Here is a 20,722-nt window from a genome sequence, read left to right as displayed (position 1 = left end):
ATTATGTCCTGATGGCTCCCCAAGAGAAACTGAAACCAAAAGGGAGAAAGCATTAAATTAATTAAGAACTGATGCCATGAGACACACAAGGGATTGACTTAAAGATATGTATCAGTTGAATTCTAGGCTTGTATAACAGACCAAACTGTAGAGACGGTATTCCTTCTTCGAGGAGGAACGTTTTTGTGAGTGAAAACTCACAGTTGGTGAGTCGAAAAGGCACTTAGAAAAAAAAGAAAAAAGAAAAAGAAAAGGCACTTAGAAGCAGCTCCTGCCTGCAGGCAGCTTCCACTCCAGAGGAGGAGCAAAGACCTGTTTCCATGGAACAATCGAACACGTAGTGTGGGGCCACAGCAGGGATGTAGCACCAAGTCAGGCGTGTTCGGATGCACTGACCGAGCTGTAGGGGAAGAGGATAGGGCCAAGGCCTCAAATGCACCTGCCCAGGAGCGGGGGTTACCAATGCAGCATCTCTGAAGGTTTGGGAACGGAGTGCAGACATGGGGAAGGTGTGTGTAGACTGGTCACTTCCTGTTCTCATTTGCTTCAGTTTTGGGGGAGGAGAGCTTAACTCTCCTCCCTTCTTCCTCAGCATAAAGGGGGACCCCAGAGGGCCCCCTCTGGGGGGCATGAGCACAGCCCCTGGGGACAGACTGAGAATGGTAGCGCCCATCCCTCTCACCTTTAGAATTTAGAGGCTACAATATATGCACTCTGTGGATTTCCCATTCTGTGCCCATGTGTATGCACGCCTGTGTGTGTGTATGTGCGTGTGTGCATGTGGGTGTGCTCTCTTTACTCCTACAAGGTTGAGACTCGTTATTCATTTCACTGGTGAAAGAATTGGGGCTCAGGGGAGCAAAGCAGAGTCGGTGAGAAGCTCAGCCTGGAATCAAACCCAGGCCCACAGACTCCAAACCCCACATTTCTTTACTCCTCGTGTGTGTTTTATTTCCTCGTCATGAGGCTTGGCTGAGAAGGCTGGGAGAGCCAAGCAAGGCCAGCCCTGAGGCAGGAAGAGTGTGCAGGGAGTAGGTCTCAGCAGAAGATAAAAGGATGCTCTGAGGGGCCCACTTGGGCCACCCTGGCTCACCGGACAGGGAGAACCAGAGGCGCCAAGTCCAAATCACTTGCCAAGGGGAAGCAGTGGTTGGGCACCCTGGAGGGCCTCAAACTACTGGCTCGACAGGAACGCCAGCAGTAACAGCAGCTGACGTTTGTTGTGTGCTTACTCCTGTGCTGGCACCTTTCTAAAAAAAAAAATCTTTTTGTAAATTCATGAGAGACACAGAGAGAGGCAGAGACACAGGCAGAGGGAGAAGCAGGCTCCCTGCGGGGAGCCCAACACAGGACTTGATCCCAGGATGCCGGGGTCACGATCTGAGCCAATGGCAGATACTCAACCACTGAGCCACCCAGGCATCTCACCAGGCACCTTTCCAAACACAGCACACGTTTCATTTGCCCCACCTCTTAGCATCACTGGAGCGTGGCGCTGTGGGTTCCATCTGCCATCCCAGGTCACAGGCAGGAGCATGAGACCCGGTGAGATTAAGTCCTTTCCCCGAAACCCCAGGGAGAAGGAGGAGTCGGAGCAGGCCGGGCCTTGGCCAGTGTGACATCTCCAGCCGGCTCGGTGTCACCAGCCCTGGGCTCCTGGAGGGCGGCGCTGAGGCTGGAAGCCAGGTGGCCCGTGCGGAGGGTGGACAGCCTTATCACAATTGTTCAGGCAGCAGGTGACAACAGCCTGAATCAGGGCATGGTGGGGGGGGGGGGAGGATGTGGAGCTGGAGCAGATGCCAAATCCTTGTCACTAGAGCAAACCTGGTGCCCGTCCAGAGATATGGAAGACAAAGGAGCCAGTCGTGAGGCCTGAGCTTCTGACCTGGGTGACAAGCGTGGTGATGGCACCACTGATAGAAACCAGAGCCTTCGAAAATAGTCAGGCTTGAAAGCATGTGTGTGGGGAGGTGGAGGGAGGAGGATCCCCCCCACCCCCGGGGCTCTGGGGTAGAGTCTGAGGAAGGGCTGAGCCATTAGCTGTGCATAAGGGCCAAGTCCAGAGGAAGTGCTGGAGCTGAGGTGACAGGTGGGAAGGAAGGATGGGAAACCCAAACACTCGGAGGTGACAGCTCAGCATGAGTGACTGCTGTCAATGGCAGAGGGAGGCAGCAGGAGAGGGGAGAGAGAGAAGCTCCTGGGAGCAGGGCAGGGAAGGAGGGAGGAGGGCTGGCCTGGTCTCAGGAGAGCAGACATCATGCCGGGCTCTGTAAGCCAGGTGAGAAATGCCCTAAAGAGACAAGGACAAAGAAAGAGCCCTGGAAGTTAGTGGGAAGGATACCACCAATGACCTCAGAGAAGAAGTTTCATGGTATAAAGAGAAAGGAAGAAAATGGGTGAGAAATCACAATATGGACATAGACCGATGTGTGGCAGGGATGAAGAAGATGAAGCATGGGAAAAGGGGGAGGAGGAAGGAGGGAGGGGGAGGGAGGGGGGGAGACAAGCATAAGGAAGCAGCAGCAAGGACTTATTAATTTTTGATTATTAAGGACTGGATTTAAGATGAGACCTTGGAATCCCAGCTGATGAGAAGCCAAGGATGAAGGTGGAGGATGGAGGATGGTAGAGAAAGAGGAAGACAGAAAAGTCTGGAAGCAGAAGACCCTGGAGGAGGAGAGAAGGGAGAGGGCGTAAGTGGAGTGGGGTTCATGGCAGCACTGTTCACAACAGCCAAGAGGGGAAACAACCCAAGTGTGCCTCGGTGGATGAACAGATGAACAAGGTGGGTGTCTCCATACACTGGGGTATTATTTGGATATAAAGGCACAAAGCCCCAGTACGTGCCACAACAGGGATGAACCTCGAAAATGTGACGCTAAGTGAGCAAAGCCAGACACAAAAAGCCAATATCAAATAACTCAACTTACATGAAAAGTCCAGAAGAGGCAAATCTATAGAGACCGGAAGTAGATCAGTGGTTGCTGTGGGCTGGGGGGAGGAGGTGGCAGGGTCAGGGGCGACAGGGAGAGGGCCACTTAGGGGGAGATGACAATGTTCTAAAATGGACCATGGTGATGGTTGCACAACTCTGTAAATATTCTGAAAATCACTGAATTGTACATTTCAGTGGTATCTCAATGAAGCTCTTATTAATTAAAAAAAATTAAAATCTCTGGAGTCACCCACATCTCCACTCTCACCCTGCACTCCTCCCACCAGCCAGGGTTACCAGCCACAGCTTCAGTACGTCCCGGATCCAAACTTCAATCACTACCAGCCCCACAGGGCTCAAGCTGTGGTTCTCTCTTGCCTGGAGACTAGTTTCCCCATTTTCCCTCCCTCTGTTTCTTCTTCACCAGGGTCCAGAGTGATCCTTTCAAGAGAGAAGTCAGATGGCCTGCGCCAGTTCACACCCTCGAAAAGCTTCCTGTCACCTTCAGGATAAAATCCCTGTTCTTCCTTCATGGCCCACTCCAGCTTTCTTCCCAGAGCCAAGTCTCATCACTGATGAGACTCCTGCCTCAGGACCTTTGCATGTGCTCTTCCCGCTGCCTGGATGCTATTCTCCCCCCCACAGTCACATTGTTCACAAGCTCATTTTATTCAGGTCTCTACACGAGTATTTTCCCTTCAGAGAAGCTCCATCTGATCATTCTACCTGTAATCATGGTCCCATTTCTCTTGATCTCTTCATCTGTTTTACTTTTCTTCATTGCACTATCACTGCCTGACCTTTTCCGTTTACACACACACACACACACACACACACACACACAACATACACCTTGAGGAACACACATTGTTGACTCATCTCATTCACTAACATGTGACCTCTGTGAGCACAGAGACTTAGCTGTTTCACAGATGCATCCTAGTACCTGGAAAATGCCTGGCACATAGTAGATACTCAATAAGCAATTATTGGATGAATGTGTGATCCTCACTACAACCCTTTATTTTAAAAATGAGGACACCCGAGAGCTGAAAGGTTGGCCCCCTGACTGGTAAGCAGAAGGGGCTGGATTGAAACCCTAAGTAGCAGGTTACAGTTTGGCGTGTCCCCTGGTCCCAGCTGGCACCATCTCTGGTCCCACGTGTGAGTGAACAGCAACCTGGGCCACATATTCTCTGTTCATAACTCATGTAAGATTCACAAACCATGAATGCGTTGCAGTGAATATGTACTCTGGCCCAAAGATGTGGACTCTGGACACGGAGTGATGAGGCCTGAAATCCTGCGTCCCCCATGAGTTTGTAGACAGTGGTCAAGTCCTTTAGCCCCCCAGGGTCACCCCTGCTTCCCATGCCCCATGTCCAGAGATGAGCCTTGAGGTGCCTTCCGCTCTGAACCCCTGAACTAAGCCACTTGCAAAAAAAATATCGCCTTCACCTGCTCACCCATTGACTTCCTGAGGTGAGTGGGGCTGGGTATGAGCACCTACCTATAGCCAATCCCATTCAGGACTTGTCCCCAGGAGGAGGTGACTCCAGGAGGAGGAGGTGACCTGCCTCTAACTCACCGCTCAAAGGCATCTGGACACCTACTCGAGCAACACTCAGTGGTTTTTTATTTTTAAAGATTTATTTATTTATTTATGATAGACAGAGAGAGAGAGAGAGAGAGAGAGAGAGACAGCAGAGGGAGAAGCAGGCTCCATGCCGGGAGCCTGACATGGGACTCAATCCTGGGACTCCAGGATCGCACCCTGGGCCAAAGGTAGGCGCTAAACCACTGACCACCCAGGGATGCCCAACACTCAGTGTTTAAGGGCGGATCTGGGACAGAACACATGCCACGTTCCCTGCCTCAGAAATGACAGTTGTTGTTCTTTTTTTTTTTAAGAGGATGAAAATCACCCATCAGCTGGCACAATGAAGCACCGTGAAGTTGAAAAATGCTTTGTGCGATGCTAATAATATTTTGGCAGTGACAGTGTTGAAGATCTATCACAGCTATTCTTTTCAGAAAAAGTAATAGCTCCTCTGAGGAAAAATTATATTCTCAAAATTAGAAGGCTCTTATAAAATAAATCATGATTAAAGAAGCTACCTTTCAATTAGACCACGTATTCCGTGTCTATGAATGTGTGAGGCGTGGGGTTTGGCACCGACAGGGGACAGAGAAATGAAGAGTAACGGAATGGAAGAGTCGCGGCCCTCGGGCCAGCCACAGTCTGATGTGGGAGGTAAATACACGACGTGTGCTACAGGGAGAAGCCCAGGGAGGAGAGACAAGGGAACGGAGGCCCTACTACACATCTGTGGGCCTTGTATAAAATCTCATCTCGCTTCATTCATTCATTCATTCATTCATTCAGCATGAATGTATGAATGCTGTATGAATGTAGGTGCTCTTTATTGAGCACCTACTATGTGCCAGGCACTGAGCTAGATATTGCAGATATGTGTCCACAGAACAGACCAGGAGCTTGGTTCTCATGTGATATTCCTAAGTCATGATGAAGGTCACTATAATATGCAGAGTCAAAGAAGCAGGTCGAGAGAGGCTGTGCACCATGCCCAAGGCGCCCTACTAGAAAACGGTAAGGACAGGGCAGGGTGTAGACTGCTGGCCTTGGAGGCTGTGGTCAAGGGGGATGGGTAGTGTCTACACCACAGGGCTGATGGGTGGGGTCTAGACCACAGGGCTAACTCCAGCCCCTGTGGCTCATGTGACCTCAAGCAACGAGCAGGGTCTCCAGACAGTGTGACATTGGAGGGAGATGGGAAACAAACTGGGAAAATGGCCCACATCTGAGGTCTAACTGGTTGGGATTTATGATTGCAATCGGGGCATTCTGCCTCCAGGGCCCATGCTCTTAAATAGTATGCTATAATTTTAAAAATAAGAAACCCTTTGGGGTTCTGTCCCTCACATTTGTCTGCCACTAAGCTGGTCTTTATGAATTCTCACATCTGGCCCAAACCCTGTTCATCTCATCATGGCCAACCAGTGTCACTGGGGGAGTTCACAGCTTCCTTGTCACCTGAAAACCAAGTGGCTACAACTATTTCCAAATCCAGAGCTATCCTTCAGAGTGTCTGGCAACTTCTAACACCTTCCTTGCTTCTGTCCCTGTATGTGGTCTCTTAGAGAAGTCTCAGAGCTTCCACTGGAATCCGTATCACATCAACATAAACAGGAGGCCACCGACAACGGCTTGGACAAACCCTCTAGCCAAAGTCAATAACCTCCTCTTCGATTCTCCTGTGGTATTCGATGCTGTTGACAATCCTCTTCTTTTTGAACGTATTCCCAAAAAGTTTGAGGAAAAATATCAATCACATTTGACAAAAATCCCCTTCCAAAAATAGAAATGTTATTGGCCATAACTTATAACTCCTCTTATGTTGTACGCACATGTATATGACATTTATTGATGTTTCACTACATAAAAAAACCATCTCCTGCTTCCAATAAATTGTAATAAAAAATTAAAGTGAAAGCTAAGGAAGAGAGTTTATTAATCAACTCAACACCCAGCATGCCATATTCATACATCTCTAGATTATGCACGGCCTAAAAAATTGTATTTATATGGACATTTGACATAGAACGGAAAGCAAAATATTGAAATACTAGCAAATCTGGGGCTGGTGCTTCTTTGCTGATAATACTTCACTTACCAAGAAATGTTCTCCTCTCAAGAGAAATGAGCATCGCATCAAGACAACAATGTCTCCAAGAAGAGACTTTGTTGGGAGATTTTGTTCTCTGGGGACAAGAAGTTGGTTTGAATTCATGCATTCATCAAACAAGGTAATTTCTCATGATCAGACTTGGAACAATCAGAGCACAGGGGGATACATTTTTTAAAGGCCAGCACACTTCATACACTTTGAGAGTTCTTACGCATGTTATCTGGAGCTTCAGAGGTCAATTAATTGATGTGACTTAACCTGTAAACAGTTCTTCCACAAAGGAAATGTAGTTTTCCAATGGAAAAAAATGTTTTTGAGGGTGTTCAGAGCCAAATTAAAGAAAACTCATTTCAAGAAACAAGCCCTTTTCTTTTTTTTGGACAAAATTGTGTAATATTTCTTCTCTTAAGAAGAGACTAATATGAGTAAACTGTAAGAAGGCCATGGTCATGGGTCACACATGAAGTACTCAGCAAGATGTACTCAGCAAGATGATCAAGAACAAGGGTGCCTGGGTGGCTCAGTCGGTTAAGCGTCTCCCTTTGGCTCAGTCCTCAGGTCATAATCCCAGGGTCCTGAGACAAGCTCCACCCACTGACCCTGACTGAGACTGTTTATAGAAGGTTCTTTATTCGTTCTAACATTACTTATAAAAGATAAATAGAAAACATCTTAAAGATCCATCACCAGAGGAATGGTTTAAAACATGAGGCCATGTTCATACGCTTTCATTAATTTATCTTATCAGCACCTTGAGTGAGCATCCCTGATCTGTCAGACACTGTGGGATGCAATGACCGATTCAGGCCCTACTCTCATGAGGTCAACACTGGTGGGGAAGACAGGCAGTAATCAAAAGATCACACGTGTAAATGCACATTGACCACAGATGAAGGCTGTCCAAGAAAGGAGCACAAAGTCATGAAAGGGCCAAGGTGGCTAGACCCAGAGCAAGGTGAGCAGTGAGGTGAGATGGGGCTGGAAAGGTGGGTGAGCGACAGATCATGAACCAAAGAGCAAGGGGAAGAAGGGATTTAGGTAGGAAGGCAACTACATCAGATGGGCATAGGAAAATGATCACCTGCCACCAGGTGGAGAATGGAAGGTGTAGGGACAAATGCTGAGGCTCCCTTTGGTGCAGTCACTCTGGTTCAGCATGCAGCACAGTCAGGAGAATATGGACAAGCAGTAGGAGGTTACTTTAGCATCACGGGGTGGGGGGGCAGAGGCAGCTAGCCTAGGGGTGGTGGCAGTGGGGCTGCAGAAAGGGTGGTGCATTTGAGAAGCCACTAGGTGGTAAAATGGAGACCACTTGGAAGAAGAAGGGGCGCCAGCAGAGAGGAAGAGGGAGGAACCTAGCATGACTTGCAGATGTCTGTCTTATAGAAACAGATGGAACGCTGGAAGCTGAGCAGAGTGGGATGGGAGCATGATGAGCTCGGCTTTGCAACGGCTGAGCTTAAGGTGGCCTGGGACATCCAAATGCCGATGCCAGGTAAGCAGCAGATAAGTGAGTTTGGAGGGAGTCTGACCCGGAGATACAGGTTTAGGAGACACACTGTGAAATTGTTCAATGATTGAGGCAAATCCATACATTTTGACCTGAAAAGTGGTCTACGATCTACTGGTCATTCTAAAATAAAGTGAGTTATAGAACAGTATGTATACTATAATCACTTTTTTTAGAAAGCATCCAGAAGGGATCCCTGGGTGGCTCGGTGGTTGAGCATCTGCCTTTGGCTCGTGATCCTGGAGTCCGGGGATCGAGCCCCACATCAGGCTCCCTGCATGGAGCCTGCTTCTCCCTCTGCCTATCTCTCTGCCTCTCTCTGTGTGTCTCATGAATAAATAAATAAAATCTTTAAAAATAAATAAATAAATAAATATAAAAAGCATACAGAAAAATACTTACTCATGTGATGCGCTAGAGAAATACACACACACACACACACACACACACACACACACACACAGGTCTAGAAAGAATATAACAGATTATTAACCCACCCCTGTGACTGATGCTTTGGGTTGGAAGAGATGAGTGAAGAACTCTCACTTTTTAGTCTATCATCTTTCTTTTTTTAAATTTTTATTTATTTATGATAGTCACAGAGAGAGAAAGAGAGAGAGGCAGAGACATAGGCAGAGGGAGAAGCAGGCTCCATGCACCGGGAGCCCGATGTGGGATTCGATTCCAGGTCTCCAGGATCGCGCCTGGGCCAAAGGCAGGCGCCAAACCGCTGCGCCACCCAGGGATCCCTAGTCTATCATCTTTCACACCCCTGGGCCCTGTTTCTTCATCACTCCAGCTGCCCCTTCCCTCCATCTCTCTGGCCTTCCCCAACTCCTACCTCATCCTGAATTCCCACCCAGAGGCAGATGTTGGCAACAGGAAGAGACAGAAAGTGAAAAGCGATGACAGTTCTGCGTGCTATTCAATAGTAAAAAAAAAAAAAAAAAAAAAAAGGAGGAATTTAGTGTTTGCTTTTAAGCTGCATGGAAACAGCTGCATCAGAATGTTCACTGGTAAATACCATCCATTCGTGCGCCTTGAGGATTAACAATCGAGTTGGCTGAGCAGCAAGTCAATTAAAATGACTGCAGAGCCACAGAAGTCTGAGAGTACTGCCTACCGCCAGTCATCCATTGGGCTCTGAGGAGTCAAAAGTCTCACGCAATACCCACCCATCCCCCATAGTGATCAAGGAACGTGGATGATCTTCCCCGTTGTGGAGAATGGTGTACCAAGAACTTGGCCTAATGAACATACAGGAACAAAAGGAAATCAGCAAAAACGGGAAAGATGATGTGGCTTGACGTCGCAACCTGCATAGACTATCCTGGATTTCTCTTGTTGCTGAGCATTATCACCCAGCACAGTCCCATTCTACACTCGGTACATATTCGCAGAACTGTTTCTGACATGCCCAGGCCTCTATTTGACCCAACACATCATTATCCCAGAACAGAAAAGGACCGCTAAGACAGAGCATCCTAACGTCTGAAAGCCGGCCAAGGAACATGATGTCTATCCTCATCTGAATTTCCCTCTTCCATTCCCATATGAAGCACCGACTGGGGGAATCAAATGAGATCTTAAAGTCGTCTTGCGTAGCAGCTGGACAATATATCCCGGAGTCACCTTAGTTAATAAGTGAATATTCTACAAAAAAACATATAATAACTATCATCTATGGAGCTCATACCAGCAAGGCAGACGCAGGTGAAATTGGTCCCATCCTGCTTTTCATTTGCATCCACACAGCTGGCATTGTTCTGGCAGGGATTCCTCTGGCAGGCATCAAATTCTTCACAGAAAGTACCCACGTACTGATGGTCACAGCTACAGGAAAAAGTTGCCTAAAACACAAACATACCATAGGTGTTAAACGAGTCCTCGAAAAATGCATGCGTTGGCTGTCGATCTCAAAGTTCAAGAGCACCGCTTCTTTCTGTAATTATACCAATACTGCATGTTTTAATCACATCACTTATATTTTGATCCGATTAGAATCAGAGCTTTGAGACAAATCGTATGTATGTCCTTACACTTTAATTTCAAACATTTATTTTTCTCATTCTTTCTTTATTGATATTTACCCTAACCATTTTCAGTGTTAAGGCAAATAGAAAGCGAAAAAAGACAACTGTGTTGTAAGCAAAAATGAAGTTTTGCTGACCCGACACGGAAATGACAGTTTGGCTAGAGCTGATATACTGTGCTACAGCCATTAAATGAGATGTCATGCCAACGAGCTAAAATCCTGCAGCATAGATAGCACTTGTCACAAAAACATCGTCAAATGTCCTGCTCTGATCACCTTCCAGAGCATTGAGAGAATTTACTGAATCACCCTGTAAATTAGCCTCAACGTCAACGTACAGCTCTGCAGACAAACTGAGTGCAAAGGGAAATAAAAAGAGTATAATTCAAGTGAACTCGTTTGGTTCATGGTATTACTGTTATCTTAGTAAAAGACCATAACTCAGACCCAGGGCACTGCATTTGCTTGGAAGCTTCATCCCTGAGATAGTTGTAAAATCCAAATAAAACGGAGCCTTCCTGCTCTCTTTTGCGCCTAGGGATGGTGACCATCTAAACAGTAACAACACTAATCTGATCCCAAATCCTGTCTGGAGCAATGTGGGTTGTTACTGCGGATCTTCAGGAAGCGGGGCTTGGAGGAAGCAAAGGAGAATGGCATAGACAAGAGTTAACACTTAAAAAAAAATCAAAATAGAAAAATGCACCTCCCAGCACTCCCCGAGGCCCCACATCAGGCAGGTGTTCAAATCCCTGCTGGTCCAAAGCCCCACGCACAACCTCTCCCCAACCCACCCTTCTTCCCACCTCCCTCTCTCTAGCCCCAGCCCCCTGCCTCTATTCTCAGACACCCTCCCCTCTTCTCTGGGTGGTATTAACTCAAAATCCCCACCCAGCACCCTGGCCTTCAAGCATACATGGTGCCTTCCCTCTGGGAGAGGAAAAGTGTCCTCCAATCTCTTTAACATTTTTTTATCACAATCAAATTTAATAGTTCTTGTCCATTTCTTGATAAATTTACTACTGCATATTTAGATTTCTTCATAGCTATTGTTAATGAGCTACAAAAGATTTTCTTCATCCTTTTCTTGTAATACCCATCATACTTGCTAGCAATTATGACTGACATAGAAAATGCTAGAGTTCTACTACTGGTCATCGCACTGAGCTCTCACTACAGGTCAGCATTTTTCCTTGATTTCCTTGGGTTTTCTAGATAAAACAAGCTCCCCCCCCACCCTACCCCCCACCCCCGCAAATTGCATGTCAATTGCAAATAATGATAACATTCCCCTCCCTGCTCCAGCCCTCATGGTTGCATTGCTGGCTCTTCTAGAGTAACCTTGGTTTCAAAGAGAGATCTGCAGAATTTATCAATAAGCAGAAAACTGAAATGACTGAATTTTAACAAATGCCATCTTAGCTTCTTGAAAAACAATCTATTTCCTTTTTGTCTTCGACCTAGCAATATGTTGAACGTTTAGATGTCGTAGTCCTCACTCCACCTTGCATTCCTGGAAGGAACCCCCCACAGAGACATTCTGCTTGTAGCTATAGTCTAGTGCTTTCCATCTAAATTGCCCCATCCCCGATGGACACCTTTCCTAAGAAAAACTCTCCCTTGCACAGTGGGATCATAATTCATACTCTTAACAGGATGCCCCTGCCAAAAGTGACTAAGCCAGGAGTAGATGGACTCTTGACCTCAGCAACCAAGCAAGAGACCAGTCCAATGACCCATTTAGCTCTTAGCAAACTGCCAGATTTTGTGTAGGTGTTTCTTTTGTTAATTGAATTTGTTTTTGTTACGGGAACAGGAGAAATCCTTGTAATCTGCAAAATCAATTCTTAAGTGTAAGAACACATTCTTCAATTGTATCTTAGAAAACCAGAACAAGGGGAATAAAAGCAATGGCTTTCCTCTTGAGGGTTAAATTTTCTGCCTTCTATTTCCATCATCCTCTCTCAGCACCTCTTTTTGGCAAACAGAAATTCCCTCCACCTGCTAGCAATGGTTGACTCCTTATCTGCTTTTTCATGATACTGTGAGGGTTTTTTCCCCCCTCTGTGTGTGTTTGCACTGACTTTGTAGTTCAAAGTTGGGAGAAGCTGCATCAAGGACTGTTAGAAAGGCAGCTTTTTCAATAGGAAGCTCTTTCTCTAGAACTATCTTTTAAGGAAAATCTCATCCTTGCCCAAATGTGCAACAGAGTACACCTTTGATATTTGCAGGGATGTGTCTGGAGCCCTTTGTGCATCTGCAGATTTGTGGCTGCCTTTGAAATGTAAACACTGTGAGGGCCTGGCACATAGAATTTCAAAATGAGCCTCAGCATCATAATAAATTACTACGTGTCATTATTTTTGGCAGCTGTCCCCCCCCCCCCAATTTACTTGGTTTGTATCCAGCAGTTCCATATTGCAGATCAATTTCTTTGGCTATTTGGGGGCTACATTTTGCATAGAATTCATCTGTTTTGTCCCATGGAAAATATGTTGCTTGTGGAAATAAATTATTAAAAACCCCAAATCAAGTATCTTCAAGTTAGCTTTGATCGAATCGAAAGCTAAAACAGAAGCCACACATTTCGTTCTGCTATGTTTTAAGCCAGAAGGTTGAAAAGAAACTTTAAGAAACTGTTGAAACAATTGTTTTTGACCAAGCAAAACACTGGAATTGATTCTTAAACTTTAATTGATGGAAAAAGAAGATTAACAATGTTTACATACCCATGATCATAAAATTCTAGTTTTTATGTATTCTGTATCATATGGTCCATAAAGTTGGATGTCTTCCTAAGTCTATTTTCTAAGAACAACAAGTTTTCCTATGATATCAAGAGGTTTGTTTCAATAGTTTCGAGACTTGATTTGTAAGAAGCCATGAAAATTTACTAGGAAGCTATGTTGTTAGTATATTTGTTGTGGAAAACTCGGATCACTGAAAGCTGTAAACTGTTAAGAAGTTTAACCTACTATGATAGCGCTATCTTGGGCCCAATTGACTTAACCAGCATAAAAACAAAAAGAAATTACTTAAAATTAGTAGCTTAGTGAGGTGGGGTGCCTGGGTGGCTTAGCTGATTAAGTGTCTTGCTGGACCTCAGGGTCTAGAGATCGAGCCCCCCCATCAGGCTCCGGGCTCAGGGCATAGTTGGCTTAAGACTTCCTCTGGTCCAATCCCCTCCCCCCATGCTCTCTCCCTCTCTTTCACTCCCTCTCTAAAATAAATAATTAAATCTGAAAAATAAAATTAGTAGTTCGGCTAAGTTACAGAAAGATATTTCCTTGCAAAATTATTGCATATTTACATGTAAAAGTATTTTTCAAGCAAAACGAAAAAGTAACCCTCAAGAGATTTTATCTTAAAACCCAATGCAGAATCTCAATTTTCCCCAACAGCTTGACGTCGCATATTCCATTTGTACATTAATGAAACTTTCTCAGTGGCGGGAAGCTCACTTTGAAAAGCTGCAGGTTTAAAAAGTTGCAGTCACACCTGCATTCTTTTGTTCACACATATGACAAATATTGATGGAGCACCTCCTATGTGCCAGGCACTGTCCTAGGACCTGGAAACACATAAAAACGAACAAGACTGTCTCTTAGAAATTATCATCTAGCGTCGGTGGCTGGCGATAAATAAAATGAATATGTAAATAATGTAGTAAATGAGGTGATAAATGCCATGGGGAAAAATAAAGTCAGGAAGGGGAAGACAGGAGCCCTATAAGAAACAACCCCATTAGACCTCCTATTGCGTTTCCCATAAGGATGCTGGTGAGAATATCCTAGGCCATATATCATTATGTGCATCCTTTATAAAGTCCTGCCCAAGAAAATTCACTCATTTAAGTGCCAGTAAAAGTATGCTAGTCATGAGAGCTGATGTTTTGTCCTCATGAACAGTGCAGATCATGTGACCCCCCCCCCCATTTTTTTTTTCTTCTTTTTGATTTGGCTACAGTATGCTCAGAGTCTACTGGAAGTTCAACTTTAAGAGCTACCTCGGGCTCCGTGACCTCAATGGCTGCATCTTCTTCCTAATTTGGATGTTGGCATTCCAATTCATATCTTCTCTGACTCTGACTTCTGTTTTTGTATTTCTTAATATCTCAATACTTTATGAGATGTAGAGTCAAATGTGTGATAAGAAAGTCCAAATTCCGCATCATGGCACACAAAGCCCTTGACAATCTGGCCCACTCCACCTTTTCTGTTTCATCCTCTACACCTGTCACTTCTCAATCAAGCCTGATCGACACAAACAAATCATCCCACAGAGGCACATCTTCTGAGGAGCTTTCTTTCTCTCTTTCAGGGTCAGAATTCATCCATTCTATCTGACTCCCTTGCTCAAACAAAGTACACAGAAAATACATTTATTCTTGTTGGTGTCCCTGTGACACCAGCATGAACACAAAAGTGCCAGCTGAATAGACACTAAATCTCATTGTTTATAGAGCTTACTTACGTTGAATTATCTCATTAATCTTCACCACATCTGTCAGGTGGCTATTAGATCCATTTTAGGAAGTAAGAACAGACCCACCAGGGAGGTCAGATGAATTTTGGCAGGTGTCCCAGCTAGCACGTGCAGGGTCAGGGCTTAAGCCTATATCATGGGTTGCAAACCTTTCCCACACATAGCTGAATATTGGCCTACCAACACCGTGATGGTCTCTATACCACTGACACCCTTCACCCTGACTCTAAAATAATCCCAACAACTGTGGAACTTTGGTTCTTGCTCCAGACTGTGTAGTTGGTCGACTTCCTCTCTTGCTGTCTGGCTGCCTTCCTTATTGGCGTCATTGACTATCCTTTTGGTTGACTGATTCTAATTTCTTTTACTCTAAAGAATAATACCAAATGTATTCAAATAAGTCTCAAAATAGAGTAAAAATATCCTTCCTGAGGGTTGAAAGTATCTCTTGCACATAAAGTACCTAATCACTCATGAACAGACTTGAAAACTTTGGACGATTTTTTGCCAGAACTGGAGATACTTGTCTTGTGGGACTTTAGTTACTCATACATAACAGATGCTCAAGTGTTCCTTGAATTAAGCTGACTTCATAACAGGCTGCTGGAAGGTAGCTTTGAAGGAGAGTCCTATGCAGGTAAGGGGTCCTCTTCCCCTACTTGTCTATCTCTGAGGATCTTGTGTTTTGCTAAGACAGCACCATAGCTACTGACACAGTCTTCATCCACACATCCTTACTACAGGGGATACTGGGACAGAATTTGGAAAGCAATTCTCAAGCCAAAAGGTAAGTAAGGGGCCCCTAAACCTCTGAAAACGGAAAGGAGATTATTTGAGCCACTTCTGGCTAAAGGACTCTCTGGACCGATTCCCACTTCCACCAGGGGCCAGCCTGGTTCCAAACTACATCTGGGCTCTTCATAGTTAAATATATGAACATCTGCGAGGTCAAAACCTGAGCTAATGAACTGATCATTGTTGGAGATGGTGACAAAGCCATGGTGGTTTGCCAAATTACCCTCACTTTTATATACATTTGAAAATTCCCCCAATAAGAAATTGTGTTGTTTTTGTTGTAAGCATCGGGCAAAGTCCCAAGAAAGGAAAAGATAACACTTTGAAAAATTAGAACGACACTCAGTATCTTGTGTCCAGCTCCTCCCCGTGGAACCTGCCATCACCTTTACAGTAGGGATGTCATAGAGAACGTCGTGTGCACATCGCGGAGTCTCCCCATTATGTGAAGTCCCATTCCAGAAACATATTTCATATCCAAATGCCAGGAAAAGCTCTGCTTGCCCTAGAGGGCCAACTGCTTGCCTTCCCTCTGGTGGACATGAACCATGTAAATGAGCATAGTTCCCTCTCAAAAGCAGAGACTTCTTGAAGCTCCGTCATTTCTGTGCCCAGGGAAGGTAGGCCTGGCTGCCTCTCAACTTCCCCAGCAGGCTAGGGTCACAAGTAGGGCACACTCGGCCCCTGGCCTCTGTGAGGAAGGCAATTCCTGCTTACAGAGCCTGTGGGTAAGAATTCAGGAGACCTCTCTAACCTAGGTCTCTAGACACCAGCAGGGGCCAGAAGTAGACTGTTTCCTAGCAATAGAGCGCTGTAACCTTCCTGCCCTTAGTTAATGGGCTCCAAATACAATTGTTCAGGAAGATGATTCCCCACGTAGGGGCTTTCTGCATGTCCTTTTGCCAAGAGCTTACATTGTCTTAAGTGGATTTTAGGAAAAGAAGCAGTGAGTCCCCGCTGTCACATGTAACAATGCAGGATCACTCAGATTCCAGCCTGAACTGTCACATCACCCCAAAACACACTGACCCTGACTCTCTGGAGATGAAGGCCCCAGAGGCCTTGTCCTGGCTGGTTGTTTGGGTCTGGAATCACATAGCTGATGCTAGGAGTTAGTTGGACATGTAGGTGGTAGTCAGGGCCAGGGTTCCCAGCAAGAAAACAGGGAGTCAAGACAGCTAAGATAAAAGAGCCCTGACATCCTGTTCTGCAGCTTAGACAGGACCACGCTTGCATTCTGTTTTGCAGCCCTCGTAGAAATGACTTCTGCAAAACATCCTAAAATAAGATAATTAACCACAAAGCATCTGTCACCATCACGGGCAAGGGGCAGTGAAGACATAAGCCCCCGGATGTCAGCCCAAAAAAACCCATCAGCACAGAGGCATTAACCTAATAGGCAGACAGATACGTGATCAAAGCCCTGACTGGCATGACTCAGCACACCCTGATTGCTTACGAGAGTTCTGTAAAAGAGCTCATAAAACCTTCTAAACTTAGACACTCTGGGGGCAACCCACTTGGGCCCCCTTCCCCTCTCCAGGAGGTTTCTACTCTTGCTCAATAGCCTTTGCCTTGCTGCCCACCACTCTTCATCTGGTCTACCTCTTCATTCTTTGAAGCAGTGTGACCAAGAGCCACAGGCAACAGGGAACACAAATCCTGTAACACTGACAGACACTAAAACCTAGATCAAAAGCAGTAATCCTAGCACACATTTTTATCTGATTCAGCAGAGGTGAGCTATAACTAAGGGGTCCGAACACCAACCTAGCATGGCCTGTAGACAGGTGGAATTTAGCCTTTTACTAAAAACCCAGATTTGGCCTTCCAAGAGACAGAAATGATCATTTGGGCATAAAATTTAAGAGACTATCTGAGAGTTCTTATTATGATGTAAAAATCCTTATACATGCCTCTTCCCAAGCCCAGGCCACAAGGGGGACAACCCCCAGAGCCCAATCACAGAGACAAAGTTTTGCCCCCTGCTGGGAACACAGTAAACTACCTCAAAGGAAACTCCATGAATTGCATTTTTTAAAATTATGGTCTTTTGGCTGGGTCTTACTGTTCATTCACTACGGTGTAATTTAAAGAACATGCCTGCGTTGCTTATGGCTCCTACTCTTATTTCCCATTAACCTTAAACACACTATCACTCTTCTGTTTGAATTCATTAATTGAAAAAAAAAAAAAAATAGCAGCTTATTTAAAAAAAAAAAGTAAGCTTAGAAAACATGCAGATCGTCTAAACATGAAATTCAAAATTTGACATTCATGAATTCCTAGAATTCATTTCTTTGGCTTCAATGTTAAATTTTGAAAAATAGGAACAATAATAAATGAGAGCCCTGCTCTTTCCTTCCAAAGGACACTGAAGTTTACCTTATTACTCAAAGGAGAAGAAAGTAAATGTCTTTCAGGAAATTTTGTAAACTGCTTTCTCTCTAAAAGTGCATATATGGTTTGGCAGAATGTAGATGGTCAAAAGCAGTTTCTCACCATATCCTGACAACTTCTCTGTTCTCAGCACTCTGAGCACGTGCATAATTAGGCATAAGATTTCCATGCAATCAGCTGGATCTTCAGTTCACCAGTATCTATGTATTTATTTGATGAAAAGTGCTAATCCATTAGCAAAAGTAAAGTTTGACTCAAAAAAAAAAGTCACTGAAAATTCATCTTTTATTGAATTTCCCTATTTAAAAAAAAAAAACCAGCCTGATCCCACAAGTAAATGACATTCCATTCTAATTTCTTATTTTAAAATTCCATTTAGTCTTCTAGTTATTTCCTTTGCTACATGAAAAGAAAATGGTAAAGAAAAAGCTTTAATAAAATGAACACTTTCATGTATAAATTATTGATGAGAAGGACTCATTGAAGAATAAAGATCTTTCCTACCAGTTTGCTCAAGCCACCTCAGATGGAAAACCCACTTTGGGTTACATTTTTAAGTGTAAAGCAAAGATGATGAACCAGTGGTAACTTCTTCTAAAGATTAGAAGCCAGTGGGGAACAGGTCAGGTCAGGTCAGGGTACCCAACCACTATTTATTGAAGAAAGACAACACCATAGCCAAGTGGGATGCTGAAGATCTACTTAATCCCCTCAACAGCTATGCAAGATCAGAATGATTTTTCTATCTTACTAATGAAGAAACAGTTCAGATTTTAAGTAGCTTGCCCAAGGTCACATATCAGAAGCAGTGGGAGGCGGATTTAGTCTCCTTGCAAAGACATTTCTTACAATTTAAGATAATCGGAAATGCAAGGAATTGAGTTACAAAGTATGAGGGGTGGGGCTCAAATACCATTCAGGGAATTTGGAGGAGGTGGCCTCCAAAGGCCTCTTGAAATCTCAGATCTGACATGCCTCAGTTTCAGTCCCAGGGAGGCCACAAATCCCCACTGTCACTCTACTCCTGCAAGTGATGGCACACCTCCCTAACCACCTCATGGGCTCCTTTCCTACTCTGTTCATGTCCGAGGGCTGCCATAACACAGGGCCACAGACTGGGTGGCTCAAACAACAGAAATCTATGATCTCTCACTTCTAAAGACAGGGAAAATCAAGACTCAGGTTTGGTTTCTTTGGAGGCCTCTCTCCCTGGCGTATGGATGGCTACCTTCTCCCTGTGTCTCCACAAACCTTTTCCTTTGGGAACGTCTGTGTCCTAAACTCTTCTTCTTGTAAGGACACCAATAGCATTGGATGAGAGCCCCACCCATACGACCCATATGACCTTGTCTCACCATGATTGTCTCTTTTCTTTAAAGATTTTATTTATTTATTTATTTATTTACTTACTTACTTATTTACTTATTTAGAGAGTGAGCATGAGCAGGGGAGGGGCAGAAGGAGAGGGAGAGAATCTCAAGCAGACTCTGCACTGGGCAGAGCCCAATGTGGGGCTCAATTTCATGACCCTGAGATCATGACCTGGGCCCAAAGCAAGAGTCAGATGCTCAACCAGCTAAGCCAATCAGGTGCCCCTGATTGTCTCTAAAGGCCCAATCTCCCAATACCGTCATATTTGTAGGTACGAGGGGTAAGGACATCAACATGTGAGTTTTCCAGGGATCCAGGTCAGCCCAGAATAGAACACATCTCCTCTCTGGCTTATTCCTCCAACTGTTTTCAGAGCAATCTTTGTCAAAGGCTGCTTTCAGTTTTTCACAAATATTTGCTGCTGACTGTATTGAAGTCATTATCCTACAGGACACACAGTATTCATCAAACAATCGCTGTCTGGAGAGGTTGGTAATGCACATACAGAGACACTTAAGACATAATTCATGTGCTCCAGGAATTGACAAGCTAGAGAAATAAATCTGTGTCCCTGTCATCATCATTACCACCTCCATCGTGCACATGTACTGAGCACTTGATACACACCAGGCACTATTATGAGGGCTTTGCAAAATGCAGTTATCTTCATTGTTACTGTTATCCCCTGTTACATTTGAGGAAACTGAGGCACAGAGAGGCTGAGTAAATTGACCAAAGTCTGCTGGCTAATAAATTGAAGAGTTGAAATTTGAGCCCAGGTCATCTGATTCTAGGATCTGCCCTCTATTAAAAGAAACTACATTAAAAGTAAAGGTTAGAAAAAAAAAAAGAAAGAAAGAAAGAAAAAAGTAAAGCTTAGATGAGGCACCTGGGTGGCTCAGTGGGTTAATCATGGGAGTTCTGGTTTTGGCTCAGGTCGTGATCTCAGGGTCCTGAGATTGAGCCTTGAATCAGGATCCACACTCAGCGAAGAGACTGTTTGAGATTCTCTCTCTCTCCCTCTGCCCCTCTCACTGCTCACACTATTAAATACATACCTACATACAGATGTACATACATAAAATCTTTAAAAAAAAAAAAAAAAAAGGAAACCACAGACAACCAGGTAGTACGGAAAGAGAAAACACTACATTGCTTGCTGAGATCCTACTCCTGGTTCTTCTACCTCTTTAACCCTGGACAAGTAAGTTAATTAATTAATTTACTTATTCACATTATTTTTCCCCTCTTAGGCTTTACTTCAATATAGGAGAAAACAAAAGGAGATATGCTATAATGCAAAGATGCTACTATTTACATTATGATTTTAAAATTTAACTGTTGAAAGATCTTTACATTTTCACTGTAGAAATGATACAACAAACAAGAACACCAACCCAAGAGCAAAGGGGTTTGGCACAGCCACTTACAAATAAAACACCAGTGACACAGGAAGAAGAAGTAGCTTCTTCCTCTTCCCG

The 20,722-nt window shown here is 44.6% G+C and overlaps 1 protein-coding gene across 1 annotated transcript in view; it reads right to left on the bottom strand.

The window, feature by feature from the left end:
* Nucleotides 1-20,722, bottom strand: part of DNER (delta/notch like EGF repeat containing) — a 313,637-nt gene that overhangs the window by 100,131 nt on the left and 192,784 nt on the right. The window contains exon 6 of the mRNA XM_072719318.1: nt 9,852-10,005. Within this exon, the coding sequence (XP_072575419.1) occupies nt 9,852-10,005 (154 nt within the window). The remainder of the gene's footprint in view (nt 1-9,851; nt 10,006-20,722) is intronic.

This window comes from Vulpes vulpes, chromosome 9, assembly GCF_048418805.1.
Source record: "Vulpes vulpes isolate BD-2025 chromosome 9, VulVul3, whole genome shotgun sequence".
In the NCBI taxonomy this organism is placed as follows: Eukaryota; Metazoa; Chordata; class Mammalia; order Carnivora; family Canidae; genus Vulpes; species Vulpes vulpes.
This window is presented reverse-complemented; position numbering and strand designations above follow the sequence as displayed.